Source organism: Mixophyes fleayi, chromosome 4 (assembly GCF_038048845.1).
Source record: "Mixophyes fleayi isolate aMixFle1 chromosome 4, aMixFle1.hap1, whole genome shotgun sequence".
Lineage (NCBI taxonomy): Eukaryota > Metazoa > Chordata > Amphibia > Anura > Limnodynastidae > Mixophyes > Mixophyes fleayi.
This window is the reverse complement of record NC_134405.1, coordinates 328773985-328797525: the sequence shown is the minus strand read 5'-3', so window position 1 is coordinate 328797525 and position 23541 is coordinate 328773985. Positions and strand designations below refer to the sequence as shown.

General features: G+C 40.9%; 1 protein-coding gene across 1 annotated transcript in view; it reads left to right on the top strand.

Moving 5' to 3' along the window:
- The first annotated feature begins 219 nt into the window (after positions 1-219).
- The window catches only part of ATXN10 (ataxin 10), an 84319-nt gene continuing 60997 nt past the window's right edge, over positions 220-23541 (top strand). Inside the window, exons 1-3 of the mRNA XM_075210344.1 lie at positions 220-377; positions 11335-11520; positions 13370-13452. Coding sequence (XP_075066445.1) covers positions 241-377; positions 11335-11520; positions 13370-13452 — 406 coding nt within the window. The 5' untranslated portion in view covers positions 220-240. The remainder of the gene's footprint in view (positions 378-11334; positions 11521-13369; positions 13453-23541) is intronic.

The window sequence follows — 23541 nt, the reverse complement described above, 5'->3', positions numbered from 1 at the left end:
TGTATATAAGCTATAAAGATCAGTTATTTAATTTCTTATCACATAAGATACAACTATCACAAGGATAAACAGCAGCCATGTGCTCTCTGTGTGACAGACAGCTTATTCAGCCTATCAGAGCACGGACCCCATCTGGCCAATAACATCCCTTATCGGTTGAACCCGTTCTCCAATAGAAATTAGACGTCCTCCGTCTCCCCGGGTTACTATGGCAGCGAATTGGGCGGGCTTTCTTGCAAGATGGCGGCGCCCATGGAGCGTCTGACTGAAGTGTGTATTGAGACAGAAAGATGGGCGAGGGAAGATCTGGAGCGGGGAGACCCGGGTACAGGTGGGGTGCAGCGGCTCACCGAGTTGTTCAGACAGGAAGGGTACAGGTGAGTCCTCCCCATTAATAAACTGAGGGGAATTCACACCCTGTGGTGTAAATAGGCAGCCTTTGCTTCTCTTGTTGTGGAACTACAAGGCTCAGCATGCCTTGCCTTCTTCTGACCTGCTGGGACTTTTAGTAACATGACAGCTGGTGAACTGGTGCAGACCATCCCATAGGCAAGAGCAGTATTGGGATAATATCAGATTAGCATTCTATTTATCAGGGTAGTTATATACATTTCTATTATCAGGATGTGTGAATAATAATTGCTATAAATTCAATGTTGTATTTGGAGAGAATATGTGTATATATATATATATATGTATATGTATGTGTGTGTGTATATGTATGTGTGTGTGTATATGTATGTATGTGTGTGTGTGTGTATATATATATATATATATATATATATATATATATATATATATATATATATATATATATATATACATACACACACACACACACACACACACACACACACACACACACACACATACACATATGAATATACCTTTTTGGTGAATGACAAATTTGGAATCAGTGGAGTGACTATAGGGCAGGGGTGCTGGTGATTCTCCATGCCAACTCAGGTCTACTTCATTTTATTTCTCTCTGGAACCACTAAAGCGCCAGGGTGGAAAGTTTAGCATTTTTAAGGGATTTTCTAAATTAGGATCTTGGTGTGATATCCCTTGAGAATTCAGAACTAGAGAGTCTCCAGTATCCATTGAACGGGTCACATTGGTGCTTCCACATATCCAGGGGACCAGACTCCAATCCTTTAGCAACTCCACTTGTTGGAACCCCTTCAGTCCAAATTTCTGCTCTTGCTCCTAGTATGCTCCCACTTAAGTTACTATTGTAGGTACTTGTGCTGTATTTATTAATTGATTGGAAAGGTGGATTGGGTAACATCAAAAGGAAAACATGGAGTTGCGCAGAAATACTGAAAACAAATGTTTAATATGGTTTAAAACACAAACATATGTAAATTTGCCTAGAGACAGTATAGGCTAACGAAGGATATGTAGAGAGATAATAAAGCATGTATGAGAGCTAGATACATGCATATACACTATCTTACTAGGCATAAAGAAACACATATAGAGTAAATACCAAGCAAAAAAGAAATATGCCTTCATACAAATAATATTAAAAATCTTAAAACATAAAAATCACATGAATTGCAGATATGCACTTAGATCTCCATTAGCTGTAAAAGAATGTCCGATTCAAATGATGTTGACATCAAAAAAATTGTATATAGATATATCTATCCGGATTGGTAGTCAAAAAGAAGACAAATTTGTATAGAAATGACTTTTAGATCATTTATATCCACTTCTATGAGTGTATTTAAAGAGTCAAACAATTATCCACTTTTAAATGAGGAAAAAGAGTAACTCCTTTTGGGCGTCAGTACGGCTGGCACAAACAAAAGACCACATGCAAGCTGATATCGCTGTAGCTGTAACACCCAGTCGTAATCACCCGTTGGGTAAATCTACTTACCGGCTAAGCGGCTAAGATCGGGTTGAAATGAACATGCCTCCGGGAATTACAACATCCGATCTTGCTCCCAGCACCTCACATGAATGGGTCAGAGAGTAATAAAAGGTTTTACCTTCTCGCCGTCACTGCAGCTCGCGGGATAGAGCAGTGTAGAAAGTATCTTCGGTGCGCACCTCCTACGAGTCCGGACAAAATACAAGTATCAAAAAAAGATAGTTCCACTTGTTAACAAGTTCCTCATAGAAATGATACAATCCAGGTAGTACGGGCAGCATGGATAGAGCGACGCGTTTCGTCTGAACCACAGACTTTTTCAAGCAATAAACAACTGAATCAGTAGCTGCCTTTTAAAGAGGAGAGATCTCATTAAGCATAATTGCAAACACATGACTAAAGCGTATGGAGACCCAAAAATGCATAAATCTCTAAAGATCTCATACAGCGAATCATGGATCCATAGATAAATATATAATATAACAGAAAATATATAGACAAAAATTTCCAACCTGTAGAAATATAGATACATATATGTAAATATGCACAAAGTGTATTCTGGACAGGTAACAAGAGTAGTAAATTAAAGGGAATGTACAACTTATGTATGAACTGTCAGTTGCTCCTTTTGGGTTAAAAAATAATTAGACTAAAAAGTGAAGCTATAAATAAAGCCTGTTTCTAAAGCTTAAGCTGGGTACACACTAGACGGTTTTCGTCCCATAATCGGCTCAACCAGCCGACATACGACCGCTCGTTCAAAAGTCGGGTCAGTGTGTAGTGACATGATGGTCGAAAGTCTGCCCAAATGGACGATTGTCGCCTCATTTGGTGGCTCGTACCGTTTAATATTTTCGTTCCAATCTCGTTTCCGCTGTGTAGTGTGTATAAATTTCCGACCGATCCACAACAGTGAGTACGAAATTACAGTCATTGCTCACGACAACATGGCTGTAAAAAGTTGCTAAAGGGACGTCCGCTCTTCCCTTTATCGTCCTAAACAAGGCTAGTGTGTATGCAGTCCATGGACCGAGCGATCGGACCATCGATCTCATGTAAAATCGCTCGGCATAAAAAGTTGGTTGAAATTTCTGTAGTGTGTACCCAGCTTTACTTAGGGCTGATTGGAACACAGTATGGCAGATCCCCAGAGGATTTTCCCAGGTGCTGCTCAGCTTACTACTGCTTGCTTATGCTGTCTGCCTGCCTGTTTTGAAAAAAATGACACGTCATTTGCATGTGTAGTGGAGGAGTGCATAGTATTTCAATCAAAAAGGCCCTCGTGAGTAAGAAAATTAGATTTACAGTCTTTCCTCGTGTTCACTACATTCCCAAGCAATTTCCTTATTAGCTACATGATTGTCATTTGCTCAATCCACCCTCTACCCAGATAGTTTATTTGATCTCTTTATAGATTTTACACTAAATTGTCCGTAGGGACTCTGTAAATATCCACTTTCATAACAAGACTCACCCTAGCCTGCGTGACGTGTTGATGTGAAAGGATTAATCAAAACAAAGCCACCTGTCTAAAAGTGATTATTTTATCCCAATATTATGTCTTGCACTCGCCATTATCTACCCAGTTCTGCCACCAGTAAAATTTGGTTAAAAAGCTGAAACTTTGGAAGTCTTCAGTTACTCGCTTTCACAATACACTCACAACTTAAATTAATCATAGTTGCTATAACCCAAACAGTTATCTGCATAAAATGTAGCATTTATAAACCACTAAGCTAACCTGCCACAGTAATTATTTAAGAACACAAAGACAGAACATTATTAAATGGAGTTTAATATAATAAAAAAAGTCACAATGCTTAAAGTATGTAAAAAAAAAAAAAAAAAAAAAAAAAAAAAAAAAAAAGCATATACTGTAGTATTATTGCAAGACACGTCTATAAAATAAGCAGGAACAAAATATGGAAACTCTCATTTAACTGTGTTGGATGAGGCTGAAACATGGATAAATCTTCAGTAGCAGATTGCCCCTAAGAAATTAAATTTAATGATGGCTATTTGCTGATCACCTAAAATGTGACTTTGCTGTATACTTGGGGGGGGGGGGCAATAAATGAAATATTCTTTTACAACAAAGCCCTCTGATACCTCTTGCTTGTAAATGTTTTCAGTTTATCGTGAGCCACAGTCAAGAGATTTGCCCCATTTATTAAAGAAAACCTTTAACATCAATTTAAGGATGCAAACAACAAAAATAAACACAGAAGTGTATTCCATTAAAAATAAGAATATAAAATACATTGCTGTCTGGATTTGATGGAAGTCTCAGGAAAACATCTCCAGTGAGTGTGAATTAGCTTGAATTTGACTATTGAAAGTGTAACTTTTTCTTTGGGGTCCATCTTCGTCATCTTATTTTCAATGCAATGGTAAAGTCAAGATAAGATTTATGCCCAGTTAGGTCAGCCCATACATGGGGTTGTTTTACAATAGGTATATCTGGGCCAACAACTCCTGGAGCACAAATCTTGTCTCCTTTGGGCGATGCATTAATGAGATTTTTATTATATGGTGTAGTAATACGATAGAAGTCAGATTTTATTTAGCAGCCTGATTCCAATTATATATCTTTAAACTACACTTCTGCAACCTGAGTTACGGAAATTGTATTAATTTGCATTTCAAAGTAGATTATAATATAATTATAACTACATTACTTTTAAGATGTCAATTCCAGTGACTAAATCTATTATTTATTCTCTTACTAATATACCTTTTGGGCAATTTAAACAAATCCATCACAATGGCAGCCAGTTGGAGGACTCTGGTGCTCAAATTGAAGGTTTTGAAGAAGAAATTTAGCGCCAAGGGTATCCATTCTGTTTAGTTCAAGTAGCCTATCAAAAAGCAAGATTATCTATCAGTGCTACCAGACAGGAGAATTCTCTTATAGATGCCGTTAGCAGCTACCTGGGCTTTTTTATGACATCTTTGTCGCATTACAGGATTTCCTTTTGTTAATCAATTAAGTAGCATCATTACTAGCTATATTCTTGGTATGGAGCTAGGTGGTGTTTATAGCTGAGAGTAATGCTCACTGACCGCTGACCGCGTTAAGTAATTTTAACGCTGTTTTTTATCATTTTCGAGCGGGTTAACTTTACCCGCTATTCCATTTTTACATTTTTTTTTTTCATGAAACGGTCCTCTCGCGCTCCAGTAGAAGGTCTATTGAAAGTATAGGGTGTGCGAGAGGCAGAAGCTATTCAATTGTTTTTTAATGCGGCGCGTTAAATAAGAACATATGCTGTTTTATCTTGCACCTATTTGGGGTGTGCTAAAAATAAAAAACCTGAAAACTATTTGAAATCGTGTAATAACGAGAAAAAAAAAAGATATACTATGTTTATCACTAATGCCTAACATGTAAAAAATTAAATAAAAACAAATTAATAATAATAAAAAATTTAAAAATCAATAATTAAATATATTAATGTATGTTTTTGGTACAAATATGTTTGCACTAATGTGTTTTGACATATAGATGATTCTACAGTAAAAACTAGTTGAATAAAAAAATATGCTAAAGAAAGTACAGTAATCTAGATATTATCAATGTGTAATGCAATCTAATGTATGAAAATATATGCTAATCCTTTTTTTTTTGTGTTATACATGACTGCGTTAAAACTCCCCTAAAAACTTGCAAACACAATGATTAAAGCGCGGGGGCAGCGTACCCTGTTTTCCAATTGAATTGCGCAAGTTTTCACGCTGCGTTAACTAAAAACGGTCACTATAGCAGTTAAAAACCCGCGGCTGATTTTTTATTTTTTATTTTTTTTAACGCTGCAGGGAGAAAAAAAACTTGCGGTCAATTGAATATCCCCCTAAGGATCCATTATATGGTGATTTTGAGTACTGTCGTTGTCCTCTGTGTTCTTTCCCCTCCTTCTGCCTGGAGCAGATAAAAAAATGTCTTCTCTTATAGGATGGTGCTCCCATAACACGTACAATATATCATATATCTCACTGCTTCTTTTCTGTGTCTCTGTAATTCAGTATTTTTTTGTATAAGATTGTGTGTGTGGACACTCTGGTATTCCGGTGTTACACTTTCCAACCTGTGGCTGCCTGGCTTGTCCTGACCTTATCCGTTTTGTCCTTAATAAGTATCTTGTGATAGTTCCACATTTCCTGCCATCTGCCCCGCACACTTGCCAGCGTATTTATATTTGTTTGGCTGGCCGTATCGCAACTCTACGTATGCTACAGCTGTGTGTCCGTAGACGGCCTCTCCCATGTGGTAAACCAGAGCTGGGGGGGAGCAGGGAACAGTTCTGCTCACTGAAATTAGTCTCTTAACCCCAGATCCCTTTGGGTGTGTGCACAGACATAGCTGAGCAGCATCCTTAACTCTAAAACGCCAACTGTGAGACAGTCCAGAGCAAATGTTTGAATATAGATTGCCAAAAGTAATAAGTTAAACTTTAAGATATCAACTTTTCACCGTTCTATACCCATGAAAGCTGGTTTTCTAAAAGGCGATCACTTCAGCAGCATACAGAGATGATGCACAGGCCTATAAACGTTTTATTTCATTGACTCTGCTACTTTTTTATATCCTGCATGTGATGCTGTTGTCCTTTGTGCAGAGAGAGGTCTTCTAACTCTTAAACTGATTCTGTAAAGCCGTGCAGTCGTAACTGAAATCTGGAGGTTAAAATAAGGGACGTATTATTTGATTAAAAAGGTACAATTGATTCAGTATGTGTCTATAAATCATATTTATTTAATATGTTAATATTTTTATAATTACTTTCTTTTGCCATTTGCAAGGACACACTTTTCATGTTGTCAGGTAATTCATACCAATAACGAAGGGTCACAAATATAATAAGAATACTATAATCAAATCATGGGGGAATGTAGATAAATGGAGGATGTCTAGAAGAACTTTCAGGCGTTTCATCCAAATATATAAACCCATGGAATGTCCAGACAAACCCTGTTACTTTAAATGCATTGTTTAAGGTGCTAGAATACTGTTTCTAAATATAATGAATTCAAAAGAGCGGGGGTTACACGGTACACGTGAGAATATATGTCACTTTACATCAGTCCCTGCCCCATTGGAACTTAGTCTAAATTCCCTAACACACACACACACACACACACTAGTGTTAATTTTGAGCCACTTAAACGATCAGTATGTTTTTGGAGTGTGGGAGGAGGAGTGTGCAAGTATCATCATCACCATTTATTTATATAGCCCCACTGATTCGCTGTACAGAGAACTCATTCACGTCAGTCCCTGCCCCATTGGAGCTTGCAGTCTAAATTCCCTAACACACTCACACACACACACACAGATTAGGGTCAATTTTGATAGCAGCCAATTAACCTACTAGTATGTTTTTGGAGTGTGGGAGGAAACCGGAGCACCCGGAGGAAACCCACGCAAACACGGGGAGAACATACAAACTCCACACAGATAAGGCCATGGTCGGGAATTGAACTCATGACCCCAGTGCTGTGAGGCAGAAGTGTTAACCACTGAGCCACCCTGCTGCCCACTTAGCCACCACCTGAACATACCAATGGTGATTTGGGGGGATTTGCACCAGTCTTATGTATTGGGTCCCAATGGTTACTGCATTGCTATACTTGCTGTAAAACGGGTGATACAGAAGGTCAATTTGCCCATATTTGACTGTTCAACGTTTTGGGCCGAATGAACGGGGTGCAAATTAAAGAGGCCCGTCTTTCTTCCTGGTTGGCCCACTGGTCTATACGTTCTGACAGATCATCAACCAATATAATGAATTTTATTTGCCAACTTTAAATGTCATGTTGTCAGCTATTAATCTCTGCAATAAAGGTGTTTATTAACGTTACATGAAGAAAGGGGGGATCCAGACATCAATCTTTTAGGAATGGCCGTTCCGTTTCACTTTCCAGTACTGACTTCTCTTCCCCACTGGTTTATGTTTAGAAATAACACTCCGTGTCATAAACGTACATCCTGATTCACAGTGTAATTAGTGAGGAGCGAGACCACAATAATTTCTTCCTTCAGCTACAATTTACAGAGCATTCTCTAGTCAACTTCCTTTGAGTTTGCCATTTTAGTTAGACATGTGAATTTGCAATCTTTCCAAACATAATTGTACTGGGAACGTTTAGTTGGATGCGCTGGAACTGCACAGAAACTTGCATAGTATTTATACACTTTAATTTTTAAAGGTTTATTAAATAAAAAAGACAGACATGCACAAAACTGCGTTACAAGAAATAGTACAGTCTGAATAAAACCTATTTCCAGTGTAGTGTACATTGGCACATAGTGGTGACAGCTACTCCTTTAAAATTACAGCACAATACCCTGTTAAAAATGCTAAATGAGATTTTATTTTTTTATACTTATGACTGGAAAATGCAATTTTACTGTCTGGGTGGTGGAGACACAATCTGGCTTTCAACACTGTTTATGGGGGGCAGTCTGCTATGTAATTTTACGGTGCCACTGACTTGTGTGCAATAATTTGTGGAGTATAATATATCTTGGTGGTGCAAGTTGGTGTGTAATCACTTGTGGTGGCACAGGTGGCATGTCATTTTTTTGGGTGGGATAGGTTGGTGTATTTTGTGGAAACATGAGCTGGTGTGTAATAATTTGGGGCGCACGGGCTGGTGTGTAATAATTTGGGGCGCACGGGCTGGTGTGTAATAATTTGGGGCGCACGGGCTGGTGTCTTGTTCGTTTTTTTTTTTGTTCTTTTTTGTGGCACAGACCGATGTAAAATCACTTTGTGGGGACTTATAGACTAATATGCTGATCATTGCTAGATATGATTCTAATACTTGCCAATGTGCACAACTCAACCCCTGAAAAGCTTGTGGCTTACACATCGTTAAATACAAAATTGCTTGCTTCTAGCTTTGGCTCTGGTTTCTCACTTTTGGATAACGTTTTGTCAAGGCCTCTGTACTACTGGGAAGTTCTTAGAAATGCCCTAGAAGCACTCGGCTTGAGGACAATAAATTGCATTTAGCTGGGGCTGCAGATGGCTCCTAACACGTCAGTACTGCCCCGTGCCCCCTCACCTGCCCATCTCCAAGAACACACTTTTGTGGAAGTGGAAGTTGCTCAGTCACTTAGGAGTCACCTTGTGATTGGTTTAGTCACCTGTCATCATTAACAAATCTGTGCTTAATAAAAAATCTAGTAGATGTGGCAGGCCCTTAATGACAAAAAATGAGCCACCCTCTGTTAGAACGTTCCATGTTGCATCACTTTTTAAAAATAAATAAATATTTAGAGAATGGTCCATTCTGGGAGATTTCATCAGCGAGCTCTTATAATATGTACTGTAATAAACTTACAGCTGGCATTATATCTGGCACAGACCGAAGTACAATTATTCTTTACTGCATGGTAGCTACTGCTTTATTTTTATATACTTTTCATTGGGCAAAAATTTCCTTTCTGCTTTACTTACTTGAAATAATTGAGTGTTGCGTGCTGGGCAGTGGCTCACCACTAATGCCTTCATCATTGGAGTGTTTCAGCAGAGAGACCAACAAGCTGCCTCCTAAGTGTGGGGTTTTGGGCTGGAAGCTCAGGTGAAAAAAAAAAAAAAGTGACCTTAATTTTCCTTCTTCTAAGTACTCAAATATATTTTTATAACATTCTTTCTGTAAATATGAATTAATCAGTGCCATATGCTTTCCTAATCTTCCTGGCAGTACCCGGCTCAGATTAGACTGCTGTGTGGTTGCGTTGCAGTGACAGCCTAGAATTGCATATTTTCAGCATTACAAGGTGTATGTGCACATAGGAAGCCTTTCCCTACGAGCTGGGAGCCACCTATTGCACTCAAGTTAATCAGTCAGTCAGTGTGTACTCAAGAAACATTGGCTTTGTAGAGCTGGATGTACAACCGATTCAGTGAAACTAAACCGCTTTTGTTCTTCTTTCTCTAAAATTGTATGTGTTTAGTGCTTTCAACACAGGGTATGCTTTAGTTTTTATACCGTTATTATCATTTATATAGCGCTATCAATTACGCAGCGCTGGACAGAGAATGGTTGCCATTCACATCAGTCCCTGCCTCATTGGTGCGTACAGCCTAATTCCTTACCACATACAGACACACACACTTGGGTTTATTTTGTCAGCAGCCAGTTAACCTATCGGTATGTTTATTGTGTGGGAGAGAAACTGGAGCACCTGCAAACACAGGAGACCATACAAACTCCACACAGCTGCGGCCCAGGTCGGGAATCGAACTCATGACCACAGCGGCACTTTGAGGCAGTATTGCTAACCACTGTGCTATATGGGGGGGATTAAATCCCCCCCTATATGGCAGCGTTGGTAGCGCACCGAAGTAGCGCAGCGTTAAACCTATTACCGTTAATACGGTAACTTTAATACTAATTTCTGCTCGCGGCTCAGAGAGGTAATTACCAACGTTACTTATGCGCACTATTACCATAGTAACGGTAATAATGCACAGGCCACGTTACTTTTGACAGTAACTTGACCAGTTGAATATGCCCCATAGAAAGGAACCTCCTTAATGTCATTAACAACCTAAAATAGAATCACTTGGGTAATGTGCTTGTGGGATAGCTACACTTGACTTTGGTAACTGTGTGTTTGGAAAAATAAAAAAAAAAAGAGGTAAGCTGTAACCCTTAGCAATAAATAGGATGTTTGCTGTCATGTTCTAACCTGTACTGGCGAAAATTACAGAATTGGATTGATTTCCATAGGTTACAGCTGCTTTTATCACAGTTATCTGTACACTTGGTTTCATAATTGTTTCCTAATAAGTGATATCACAGCTAGGCCTAGCTAGTGACCGGATACGGTGCCTTTACATGGATAGTGTTTGAGCACCAAAAGTTTCTGCCTGATTTGCTGGTATCTCTGGTTCTAGTAAATTTATCCTTACACAATCTGCAGGGAATCGGTACTTTTTACATTCCTGCAGTTGATACTAATAGAAACACAGATCAAATTAGCTGAAATCTGCCCATCGTCCGTTGGGTGTACGCCATTATTTACAAAGCTATTGGTAGTTCCGCAATAGCTTTATTGCTTGTGCCCTTCTATGTGCGGGGTGCTAACAGTGATTTCATGTTCACAATATTCCTGCACATCGTCTGTATTCTGGCATAATTCCAAATATTTCTCTGCCTTTGTAAATTTATACATTTGTTCTTTGTGGCTGTGTTTGCAATGCTGGGTTTGTAAATATGCCAACGTGCTGATGCATTAATGCCCAATTAACTCCCATGATGCTCAGCAGGCTTGTAATTCAGCAGCTGATGGTCTGCAAGACCGTATCTGTCCCTGATCTATAAGGTAGGGTGGCTTTAGCTCTTGCTGGAGACTGAATGCAGGGCCTTTGCTCAGGGAATATGCATTATAAAACCGTGTCAGATTGCTTTATAACTGGTACCTTTGTATTCTCTTGCAGAGAGATCGCTGATGAGAGGACATTCACGTTGATCTTGAAGATATTATCTAAGGGATCACAGGAGATCAAGGCAAAAATCGGAGTGTCTCACCAATCTTTAGAGCGTTGGTTTGATGTGTCCGCCGAATGTTTCCGATGCCTAAGAAATACCTGCGTGCAGTGCCCCCGAAATCAGAATACGATCAGGTAAGTCCAGTATGGTGACCCTTGTTAGCGACACAGCAAGGGTTGGGATGGGCGACGTTAGACACTTTAGTTCATGGTCAACTACTTTGTTAGATTAGGATAAACAAATACTGATACAAATTTGTGGCTGATTCAGAGTACCATTAACAAATGCTTTAGATTTACATGGGAAAAACTGAGAGTGGAGAAAGGAGTTTTAAGCAGCAAATGCATCTGTTACAGATAACTATCCGTAGGCAGATGAATCGTAGCTGTGACTATATCGCATGTGGAATAAAGATTTGCAGTTGGTCACTGTGCGAAGAGCACTCATTAGAAGCCACGTAACAAGGTGACACAGATAAATGAATGTGGCGCTCTTATAGAAGTACGGATGTGTCCCCTGAGGACGCGGATTGTTCTGGTCACTGTACAGGTTAAAAGGAAGCACTGAGTAAGCATAATCTGTGCTCCCAGTTGCCTTGGCACACAGTGCCCTGTGTAAAATACTTGTATGTTCGTGCGGTTTCACTGTGTGGGGCTGTATGCTCTCCCTTTAATTAGGTAGAGAAAGCTTGCATAAACTTACCACAGAGCTTAGGGAGCTGCTGAGCAGATGTCACTGCAAGGTTTGGAGATCTTGGGGTTGAGTACGTCCAGGAAATGGTCTATGGAGAGACCATCAAGCTGAAAGCCGTGGCTCTTTAAAGAGGAGCGTTCATGTGAAATTACAGTTACCCAGTGTGTCATTTTTCCTGCTAATATTTACTAGTAGAATCGCATATGTCCACGTATCCTGTTTCAAACACTAGTACTGCAGTGTGAGGGGAGAGGGCGCAGTCATTTGCCCAATTCTGCAAGATCGCTGCACTTTAGTGAGGACCTCTGTGGCTCGGCATCTGTAATTATGTTTGAGTGACGTAGGAGGAGAGGGCAGCACGGTGGCTCAGTGGTTAGCATTTCTGCCTCACAGCGCTGGGGTCATGAGTTCGATTCCCAACCATGGCCTTATCTGTGTGGAGTTTGTATGTTCTCCCCATGTTTGCGCGGGTTTCCTCCGGGGGCTCCGGTTTCCTCCCACACTCCAAAAATATACTGGTAGGTTAATTGGCTGCTATCAAATTTACCCTAGTCTCTTTCGCTCTCTCTCTATGTGTGTGTGTCTATGTGTGTGTGTTAGGGAATTCAGACTGTAAGCTCCAATGGGGCAGGGACTGATGTGAATGAGTTCTCTGTACAGCGCTGCGGAATCAGTGGCGCTATATAAATAGATGATGATGATGATGATGATGCATGGCTTGAAATGAATGGCAGATCCTGATTGGAGGAGTGCAGAGACCATACACTGGGGAACCAGCTCTCATTTCTGGCCATGCATGAGGTCCCTGAGTTGCTGAAGGACATTGCAGAAGCTGGCCAGTAGAGGTCCTCACTAACTGTAATTAATAGGGCCATGACTAAAATTGGAGGCGGTCCCAGGGGAGGGACCGCCATAAAAGTTGTAGTGTGAAGAAAATGGGAGGGTGGTTTAAAAAATTCATAATGTTTTTTTTTTGTTTTGTTCCTGTTTACATTTGATAATGAAGTACCTGAACTCTGGTATGCTAAAGTCCTCCGGTACTTGAAGTGCTTTTAGTGTACCTACTGCGTGTAGTTACACCTCAGCCCCCGTCATTGCCAAGGTCTGATCCAATGGCACAGTACCTTACACTGCAATGAGTGTATTGTATTAGGATGTTGGTATTCACAGATTTTATTTTATTATGAGGAGGTATAGTTGTAAAAAGTTTACGTGTGTGTGTGTGTGTGTGTAGTTTTTTTTGGACTAAATGTAATCCACTTTTTTTAATTCTACATTTCTTTGTAACAGAAACATGGGGCTGATTGAGGAATCCGTATCTCTCATCAAAGTCTTCAGTACATCAGACACGTTGCAGGAATCCTGTTTAATGGGTGCGCAATCTACAAGTTCCTCTTGTTTTCTGGTGATGTGATTTTATTATTAGTATAGGACAGAAATATGTTCAATTGCAAAAGGGTACAGTGCCCACATACTTAACGTTGCCATCTTTGTATCACAGGCACTTAGATTGTCAGTTGCACTTGGGCACAGGGCACTGTGTGGCGGGCACGGGGCTGGGGCGGTTGTTGCACTGCGTGGCGGGCACGGGGCTTGTTCGGTTGTTGCACTGTGTGGGGGGCACGGGGCTGGGGAGTTTGCCGCACTGTGTGGCGGGCACGGGGCTGGGGCGGTTGTTGCACTGTGTGGCGGGCACGGGGCTTGTTCGGTTGTTGCACTGTGTGGGGGGCACGGGGCTGGGGAGGTTGTTGCACTGTGTGCCGGGCACGGGGCTGGGGCGGTTGTTGCACTGCGTGGGGGGCACGGGGCTGGGGTGGTTGTTGCACTGTGTGGCGGGCACGGGGCTGGGGAGGTTGTTGCACTGTGTGGCGGGCACGGGGCTGGGGAGGTTGTTGCACTGTGTGGCGGACAAGGGGCTGGGGCGGTTGTTGCACTGTGTGGCAGGCACGGGGCTGGGGCGGTTGTTGCACTGCGTGGCGGGCACGGGGCTGGGGCGGTTGTTGCACTGCGTGGCGGGCACGGGGCTGGGGCGGTTGTTGCACTGCGTGGCGGGCACGGGGCTGGGGCGGTTGTTGCACTGCGTGGCGGGCACGGGGCTGGGGCGGTTGTTGCACTGCGTGGCGGGCACGGGGCTGGGGCGGTTGTTGCACTGCGTGGCGGGCACGGGGCTGGGGAGGTTGTTGCACTGCGTGGCGGGCACGGGGCTGGGGCGGTTGTTGCACTGCGTGGCGGGCACGGGGCTGGGGCGGTTGTTGCACTGCGTGGCAGGCACGGGGCTGGGGCGGTTGTTGCACTGTGTGGCAGGCACGGGGCTGGGGCGGTTGTTGCACTGTGTGGCGGGCATAAGTCTGGTATGTCATTGATAATTTTGGCTGTATAACATATAATTTGCAAAGTATGATATGCTGTTAATATGACATGCAATGATGTACTACCCTGCACGCTCTATCGCCAGGTTCTAACACTTACTTTTGCTTTTACATGTGTATTAACCAGTTCTCTGTATGTTGTAGAATATACTATACGCACACACTGTGTGCTGTAGAAAATATATATCTAATAATAATGTTGGCTCCTAAAGCTAGTGCTTATGAATTGATGTACTGGCGGCCCTTTCCTACCCCAGTCTGACACTGTGCAGACTGAATGTATGTTAGAGAGTGGGAGAGTTTTTATCTTCTTATCTTTGGATATATGAACTTGTTGTTTTATTGAGATGTGTTTAACACCACAACCTTCCCACATTAATAAGGCCGGAGCCTCACATAACTACTCTTTGCTGTTGCTCCACTTTCCAGCTCCAAGCTTCCTGTTGGCCTCCCTTTCCCTCATCACGTGACATTGCCCCTGTCACGTGACATTGCCCCTGTCACGTGACATTGCCCCTGTCACGTGACATTGCCCCTGTCACGTGACATTGCCCCTGTCACGTGACATTGCCCCTGTCACGTGACATTGCCCCTGTCACGTGACATTGCCCCTGTCACATGTAGTCCTGTGCTCACTAACATGCTCACTCCAGTGATCACTGCCTCCCACATGTTCAGCTCACTCCTTTGTTAACATTATGTGTGCTCTTGTGAATTTCTACCTGATTGGCTGCAGGTTGTACTATATGTGTCTACTTCAATGCTGGTCAAGAAAATGTATGTGGATAAAATATAAAAATTAATATATTGGGGCTGATTCCAACACCTCTAAATATAGGATATTTACGCCCATATGCTGAATTGGAGGCACCCCAAGTTGTATAGAGCTCTGCACCGATCGCATATGTGCTAAGTTTCCGTCAGGTGTACTTCAGATACACTTCCACCCAACCAGGTCATTGGCAGAAGAAAAGTTGTTTAATGTTTGTTTTGATAGCGAAAAATGCATTCATTATTAGGTTTGACTTAAATAAAAGAAACCTCTATGAAATAGTAGTTATAATCCTTTTTTTGTCTGCAAATGAAATTGGCAAAAAAAATGAATTCTAAAATACACCTACAGAGTCTTATTCTCGCGATCAACGAGGAACGCACCTATCCACTTCACACATCAATCAGCCAATCACAAGCGGCTAGCTATGACTGGCCACCTTCGTCGTCATCATCCGTGTGTATTTGCACCAGTCCTCCGGCTACTAACAGATGTGTCTGTGTTTCCGTGCCGGTCTGTCTCAGTTTGCAACTACACAAACATGTACTTACTGTACTTGGTCTGCATTTGCACACCGCTTCCCTCCCCCATTCCGCCTGTCCAAGCCTATGGAGGCGCAAGTATAAAATCTGCATACAGACATAGGTGTACATTTTTTTTTTTTTTTTTTTTTTTTTTGTAAGCATGTGCAGTACAAATTTGCATAACCCTTCTCAGCATGAGCCCATTAAGTGATCATAGATAAACGCATTTAAAAGCAAGTTGGTTGTAGAGGTGAAACGCTACAGTTTTCCATCAATTTGGTAAGCGCCTGATATCACTAGTCTGAGAGTTATAGAGTAGAAGGAGCAGGGTCCTCCAACAGCACAGTCTGTGGCTTCCTGCTGCCTCCATTCCCCTCCTCACTTCATGTCACTGCCCCTGTCACATGCCGCCCATGTCCTGTCTAAACTGAAGACATTCCAGACAAGTGAGAGTTGTTCATTAGATGCAATAAGGTGCTCAGACAGTAGTCAAATGCAGGGTTGTATCACACTGGCAATTTTTCACCTGCAGTTTTTCACAGAGGAAAATGACTGTTCTTATTTTCGTGAGCAATTTATGAGCGGATTTCTATAGCTGAGAATGGCTGTCCTTTTGTTCGTTCAATCGTGATATGTAACCTGCAAAGGAACAGTGAATAGACTGTGTGTGGCAGGTGCTTGCCATGTACCATTCATATCAGTAGAGCTGCATTTTATCCATCACCGCAGTTACAGCTAGCACATCGCTAGCGAAAAATGCTGCTGTCACATCCTCCAATAACATGTAATGGATGTCTATGGGAAGGTATTTGCAGCAATTTTCAACCGGCTACAGAAAAGATACCTTAAATGCAGCTGATGTATTTACATGGTGCATCGTTGACACTTTACTTTATGTGCTATCTTTCATTCATGTTCCAGAATTCTCCCATCATTCTCTCTGGAATAAACGCTCTCTTCAGTAACCTTGTTTCGTGCTTCAAAATATTAATTATGTTTTGTTAAATAAAAAATAAATTAAAAAGGACACAAAGTACAATATCAGAGTCTGTAGGTCTTGGGCTGATGATATGACGTGTGAGCCTTCTGATTCACATGAATAGTCGTTGTATTCCTATATATGACCCTAGCGATAAGTGGTACAGGGCTGACTATAAGAATAGTACATATATGAGACGGTCTGTCCTGCATTGCAAACGATTAAACCACTTTTTTTTTTTCTTTTTTTGTGGCCTACTAATTGCCAGTGAAGGGTCAGTATGTACTATAGGACGTAAGATGCTGGGAACTGCTGTGCTCAGAGTCTCTGGCAAAACATCTAGCACTGCGGTCTTCAACAAGTATATATTCCACTCTGTGTTTTACTAAGCGCAGGGGCAGCATTGTCATTAAATAGACAGTGATTTATTAACTATAGAAAATTAAAACCAGCTTCTCAATACTCCTCTATGCTAATAGCTCTGTTTCACTTAAATCTGTCATGTAGTTCTCAAATCGCATTTACTGAGGCCGTTTCTACAGCACAATGACGGAGTTTTATTTATGAAAGCACCTTTCTCATCCATTGTAGAATTCTCCAGTTTGATAAATCTATTTTACTGGGATTGTTTAGGTTCATTTTGAGTCCTTGACTTTATATTACTATACTTTTGTAGATTAGTTTGTCCTTAATACAGGTGGGTGGTAAACTGGAATGCAGGTGAAAAGAGGGAGCACACTTGTAGTTCTTTCATAAAGCACTTGATTAATGCATATTTTAAAGGTTTATTGGACTTTTAGACATTTTACAAAATGTTATTAGTATATATTCAAAAAAACTTATCCCTGCCCTGGTTTCCCTCCTTGCTACCTGCAGAACGGAGGAGATTCTCACTTTGAGCATACATGTTCGGGAGGGCGGAATCCCTCCATGCCACAAATTTGCAGAGACCTTGATGGGGTCAAGGTCCTCTGAAGTTGTCCAGTAGAGCTGAGTGGTGGCTGGGCCATGGTGGCGGCCGGGCCTGCATGGTGGATATACGTTTTCTGTAATTGAGGTTGGTAAGTATGCAATTGGTACTTTGAAGTTATTGATTTGGAGTGGACCAGATCTTGATGGATGCTATGAGATGCTCTGACTTTAACACTGTTGATGTTATGTAGTGGATTAGTAGTGGACTTTAGACTTTTTCACATCTGCTGGAAAACCCTCCAGCTTGTTAGCGACATTCAATGATCATTCACACAATCTGAGCAAGTGGTGGGCACAAGAGAGCCAGCCTCTGTCACAGTAACTTCCGGGGCATGATTGGACAGAGGGCTGGAAGACGACCAAACCCAAGAAATTGTACATTTTCATATTCAAGGCATAAGAATTATGGATGTGTCTCAGGACTCTGAAGGAAAATGCGACGGTACAATAATCCCCATCTTTGCTGGTGTGGGATCAGCTGACGGGTAAACGCCACTTTGTGATTCCCTCATGTGGCATGATTGTGGAATGACCAGTGTGTTTGGGCACACGGTAGGCTGGATTGTCCAGAGATCACAGCCGCAAAGACGTTTTATCAGATATACAGCTCGTTCTGCTCAAGAACTTTAATAATTTGAAGAACAGTGATATGAAAAAACAAATACTCTTCTAGAAAATACTCTGTTACCTTCCGAAGCAATAAGATGCTTTAGGTATGGCAGCAATGCCTGTGTTATTTGCTCATATATCATTAATGAAGACGTTCATTTTAAATCTGAGGTCACCAAGAAAATTAGAGAATCCATTCATTCTGAAACTCCCTTGATGATTTACCTTGTAGAGTGTATTTGTGGCCTATTGTATGTGGCCGCACCTACGACTTCTAACGATAAACCTATAAAAACACAGTGGGGCTCATTAGGAGTTGGCGGCATACCCGCCAAAAGCCCCAAAAACCCCCGCTGCATGTACATGTTTATTTTGAATTACACATATCTAATGGTATGTACAACTTAAAACTCCAAAATGCGTTGGGTTTTATGTTTGAAGCTCATAAATATACATTTTAAACATAGTGTCTTATGCCTATAAGGTTTACTGAATGTGTTTAGCAAAATTAAGTGAAAATAAAATTCTAATGAGTAAGGTATAATTTATCCTCTAAGGGGTTTGCAATGTGCAAATTAACTTCTAGTGCTTTTTCAGTTCCAAGAGCACAGTTTTTATAAGCGCTCAGTCAGGTTGACGTGAGGAGAAAACCTCTTTCCTCTGTCGCACACAGGCAATTAAACTCTGAAGATCCCACTGCAATTCTTTTTCTAGATGAAAAAGGTTGGCATTTAAATCTCCCCTGTCACACCACCCTTACCCTTCAAGTGAAATGCGCTGTTTCAGATATCTCATGTTCAGCATGAGGTATAAACGTTTGGAATGTTCAGAAATGTGCTCATACCGGTATAAACCAATCTGGAACTCTGTTACTAATAGATTACATTACCTCCTGGATTGCAATGACGTTTGAAATTTGTCCACTGTGAACTGATGTCGTCTTCGAACATTTAATTATTGCGGGATTCCAGTTTCTCTCTAATTGGTTGTATTCCCTATGAACTCTTGATGGTCAAGTTTAGACTGGCGCTGCTTCTAAAGGCTTCAGCCCTTTCCAACTTCCCCATCCATGTGATCCAGTTTAGCGCTGTATAACGGATGAACTTCCTGTTCTGATTTATTACGACGATTCCGCTGGACTGTAGTGGGTTTGTCAAGGACAGACAACAAGTTGCATTTCAAATTTATAAACCTACTCCTGTGCAGGAATATATATCTATCCACTACTGATTTTATATTCTGTGCTCATTTTATTTTCTGCAATATATTATTTTCCTCATTTTAAAGAATTACTGTGTATGGAGCCAGCTGAGCTCTGTTGCTTCTGAAGACAAGGCTGTAATTATTCTGTCAGAAGAGTATTTATGTTATTATTTTTTCGGGAAATAATTATGGGAGTGTGACAAATATATTATACTTATGAAAATGTAATATAAGTTTAACCATATTTTATTTTTAATGTTGTTTATTCATTTGAGTTATTGGTGTTGTTTTTGGCTGTTCGGAGTGGCCTAGACATTTTACCTCTCAATGACTATAAAAATAAAGAAGGAATTTCAAGTTCTCTTTTCCCCTTACTTTTATTTTTAAATCATGTTTGTAATAAGATCGTGGAGATCAGGTTTTTAAACATGTAAATGTTCCACCTTTCAGAACACACCTCCTAATGCCATTTTCTTCTAGAGTAGAATTGCTGGCTGTGAAGTATTGTTACAGTAATAAAACAAATTAAATTCAATGTAGGTTTTTATAGACTGTGAGGAATGTGTTTTTTTTTTTTTTTTCCATTTTTGTGTTTTATAAAGTTTTATGTAAATATTAGGTTTTAAAATTAAAAAATACTGTACGGATAATGCATTGTAGCCAATCGGCTTCCTCGATATATCTGCACTGAGCAGGGGAGAATGACCAATACCCACAGAGACAGGGCTAACATTTATGGGAAAAGTGGGGTTTTTGTAATAGAAACCCTGCAATTCTGCTATTTGGGGGTAAATTTATTGTAAAATAAAAATATTGGGATTCTCCTCTAACATTATAGAAGTATAGTGTGTGTGTATATGTATGTGTGTATATGTGTGTGTGTGTGTATATATATATATATATATATATATATATATATATATATATATATATATATATATATATATATATATATATATATATATATATATATATATACATTTAATGATGTGTGGTGTACAGAAAAAAAAGGTGCTATAACTCATACCAAATCATCAGAAGCTGTTATTTTATTAGTAGTATTGTAGTATTGGTAGAAGTCTTATGGGTAAATTTATCAAGCTATGAGTTTCTGGTGAGTTTGAAAAGTGGAGATGTTGCCCATAGCAACCAATCAGATTCTAGCTGTCATTTTGCAGATTGTACTAAATTAATGATAACTAGAATCTGATTGGTTGCTATAGGCAACATCTCCTCTTTTCAATCCCACTGCAGACTTGCAACTTGATAAAATTAGCCCTTAGTCTCATTTCCATCCTAGACATTTTCAGCTTAAGAAAGAGACATCCAAGCGGAGATTGCTGGCTGACAAGTGGAGACATGAGAGATGAGGGTCCGGGGAGAGGTGGGGGGAGGTGAGGTAGATTTGGGTGTCAAGAGTGGACCTTTGGGAAATACTGACAGGCAAGGGGAGAGGAGATGAGGTAAATGCTGCAGAGGCACCTTATATTTGGCAATAAGGAAAGACTATTTGAGGCATCTAGTAGCTGGTTCTCTACGAAGTTTCCCTCATTAGTGACCTTATTGAGGGCACTTTCGGTGGCCCTCACGAAGGGCAATGTTTTGAATGCCAGATTGAAGCGGGTGTAGGAGGTAGTGGGAGGAGAGGAAGGTGGTGAGTGAGGCGGTTGTTGACATATCGTTCGAGAAGCTTGGAGGCAGATGGGAGAGGGCAGGTGTTCCTGAGTAAATACTAAAAGATGGAGATATCCCTTTAAATACATTCAGGATAATCTAGAGAGATTGGTTTCCAAAATTCGTATTTGCAATTAACTTTTCAGCTGTGTACAAAATGAAGTAACATTTTATTCAATATGTGGAAAGCGCTTATTACAGAGTCTTCATCACCAAGGATTTATTTTCTGACCTAAAATCCACCTACATTCTTTGTATTTAAGTAGTATCTTGGTGCTTATGTGCCAGACTGGTCCGTGGCTGGAAAGTCGGATTTTGTCCAATATCTTAGGGGTAGAGAAATATAAATGTTGTTCCGACCCTCTAGATACCGGTGACTTATAAAAGGCTATTTTTAACAAATTATAAAAATACTGAGGGATGGACAACAGTTCTCCATGTGCAGTCTGGTCATCCCAAGCTGCAATTCATTCTAACGTTTCCACTTCACAGAATGAGGTAATCCCTTCCGAAACCTGATTCTTAAATGCCAATTTGAGTGGGCTTGTGGGTACTTCAACTTTTTATTGCTATTTTTATAGCTTTTACTTTAAAATTTACATATATAAAGTGGAATTAAACCCCCAAAAATAAAAATGCCTCTTTTAAAACCCTGTGTAAATTGGGTATTTCATATTTGTCAGTTCTACAGTCTGACCTTTTGTCAGGCTCTGCCTCTCACACCATGCCAGGTGTCGGGAGCGGACACATGTCTCTTCCGTCGGATCCCCGCGAACCCGCAAGTACGTCCCGCTGCTAGGCAACAGGACGTATTTCTGGGTTCACGGCTGTGCAAGCGCAGTGTGCGCGTCCCGTTGCTAAGCAACGGGATGCTTTTTCCTCCGTTACATCGGCAGTCAGGTGGTCAGGAGCACCAATCAGGGCTAGTTCCCTACTATAATAAGCCCCTCCTTTTCCTTATCCAGTGCCAGAGTATTGGTTTCACCTTTCTCCAGCGTTGTATCCTGTCCCCATATTCTAGTGACCTTTGGTGTTTGACCCCTGGCTTGTTTCTGACCATTCTCTGTTCCACGATTTGGCTTCTTCATTTATTGTATTCTGACCTTTGGCTTTCCTCCTGACCATTCCTCTGGATCACCCTTGTGTACCGTGCTATCGTTTGGCTACGACCCGGACTGCACGACTACTCCTGCAATATCCCACTGCACTGTTAACTAGCGTGAAGGACCGCGACCTGCGTGCCCCACGCAGCCAAGCCCATACCTCCTTGCGTGGGGGTTCCTGGTGAATACCGGGGGCACGTTAGACTCCGCGCCTTCCTGCCTAGTAGAGTCAATACCAGTCAGCGGCATCTCCAAGTCTGATCGTGACACCTTTTTTCTGAATGGGATGTGTCATGACATTATCTCTCAAAGTCTTTACTCCTCACTTCATTTAGTCAGAGTTGCTGTGTCGATTAATCCTATTTCTAAGTAACCGGCGTATACACCATTCTGCTTCAATAGTAAAAATATCATCCATTGAGAACAGTGCCTCCAGTGGCTGATTGTCATGATGCATATTCACTGGTCAACAGAATTTTTGCTGCCCAACATGTTAAAGTTGTTTTACGACCAGTTTTTGGTGCCGATTCCAAATATGTAATCAGATTTCCCAGATTGACTACAGTTTTTGAGAAATGAGGGGGTCACGAAACTTCATTGAAAACCAACAATTTAGCGTGATCACATGGGTATGATCATAAATAATACATAGGTAATTGCACAAAAAGAACACATTTTATTTTTTCTGAAGCGCACATAAAATCCCTTCCAATAATTACAACTAATAAGTTAGAAAATCCTGTAAAAATCATTTTGTAAAGCAAATATTCGATCGTCAATTTTCTTATACCTTTCAATAACGCTGCCTGTAGGATTTTCTTTTGTACTGTAACTTAGAACAGTCACCCTGGAGGTTCCAACAGTGGTCGGGCATCATATGTATGTCCCAGCTGCCTTGGTATCTCTCCTCCATCACCTTGATGTCCTGGTGAAACCGCTTCCCTTGTTCTTCACTAAAATCACCAAGGTTGTGTCGGAATTTGTCTAGGTGGCTATGAAACCATGGGCACACCGAAGCTTAAGCTTTTCTGTTTCCCATTTTTCCAGTGTCGTAGGTCCTCTACACATGGTTTGCAAACCTTATGTGGAGCCCATGCCTTGTCCTGGTCTCCTAATTTGATCCCAAAATATGCCAAATAAACTTTGTTTCACAAAGTTGGTGATGGGTTTTCTTTGTTTCACAAGAATATAGCTACCACTTATGTAGCAGAATATTTCTGGGTCATTCAAACAGCTTCTATGGGAGGAATTTATTTT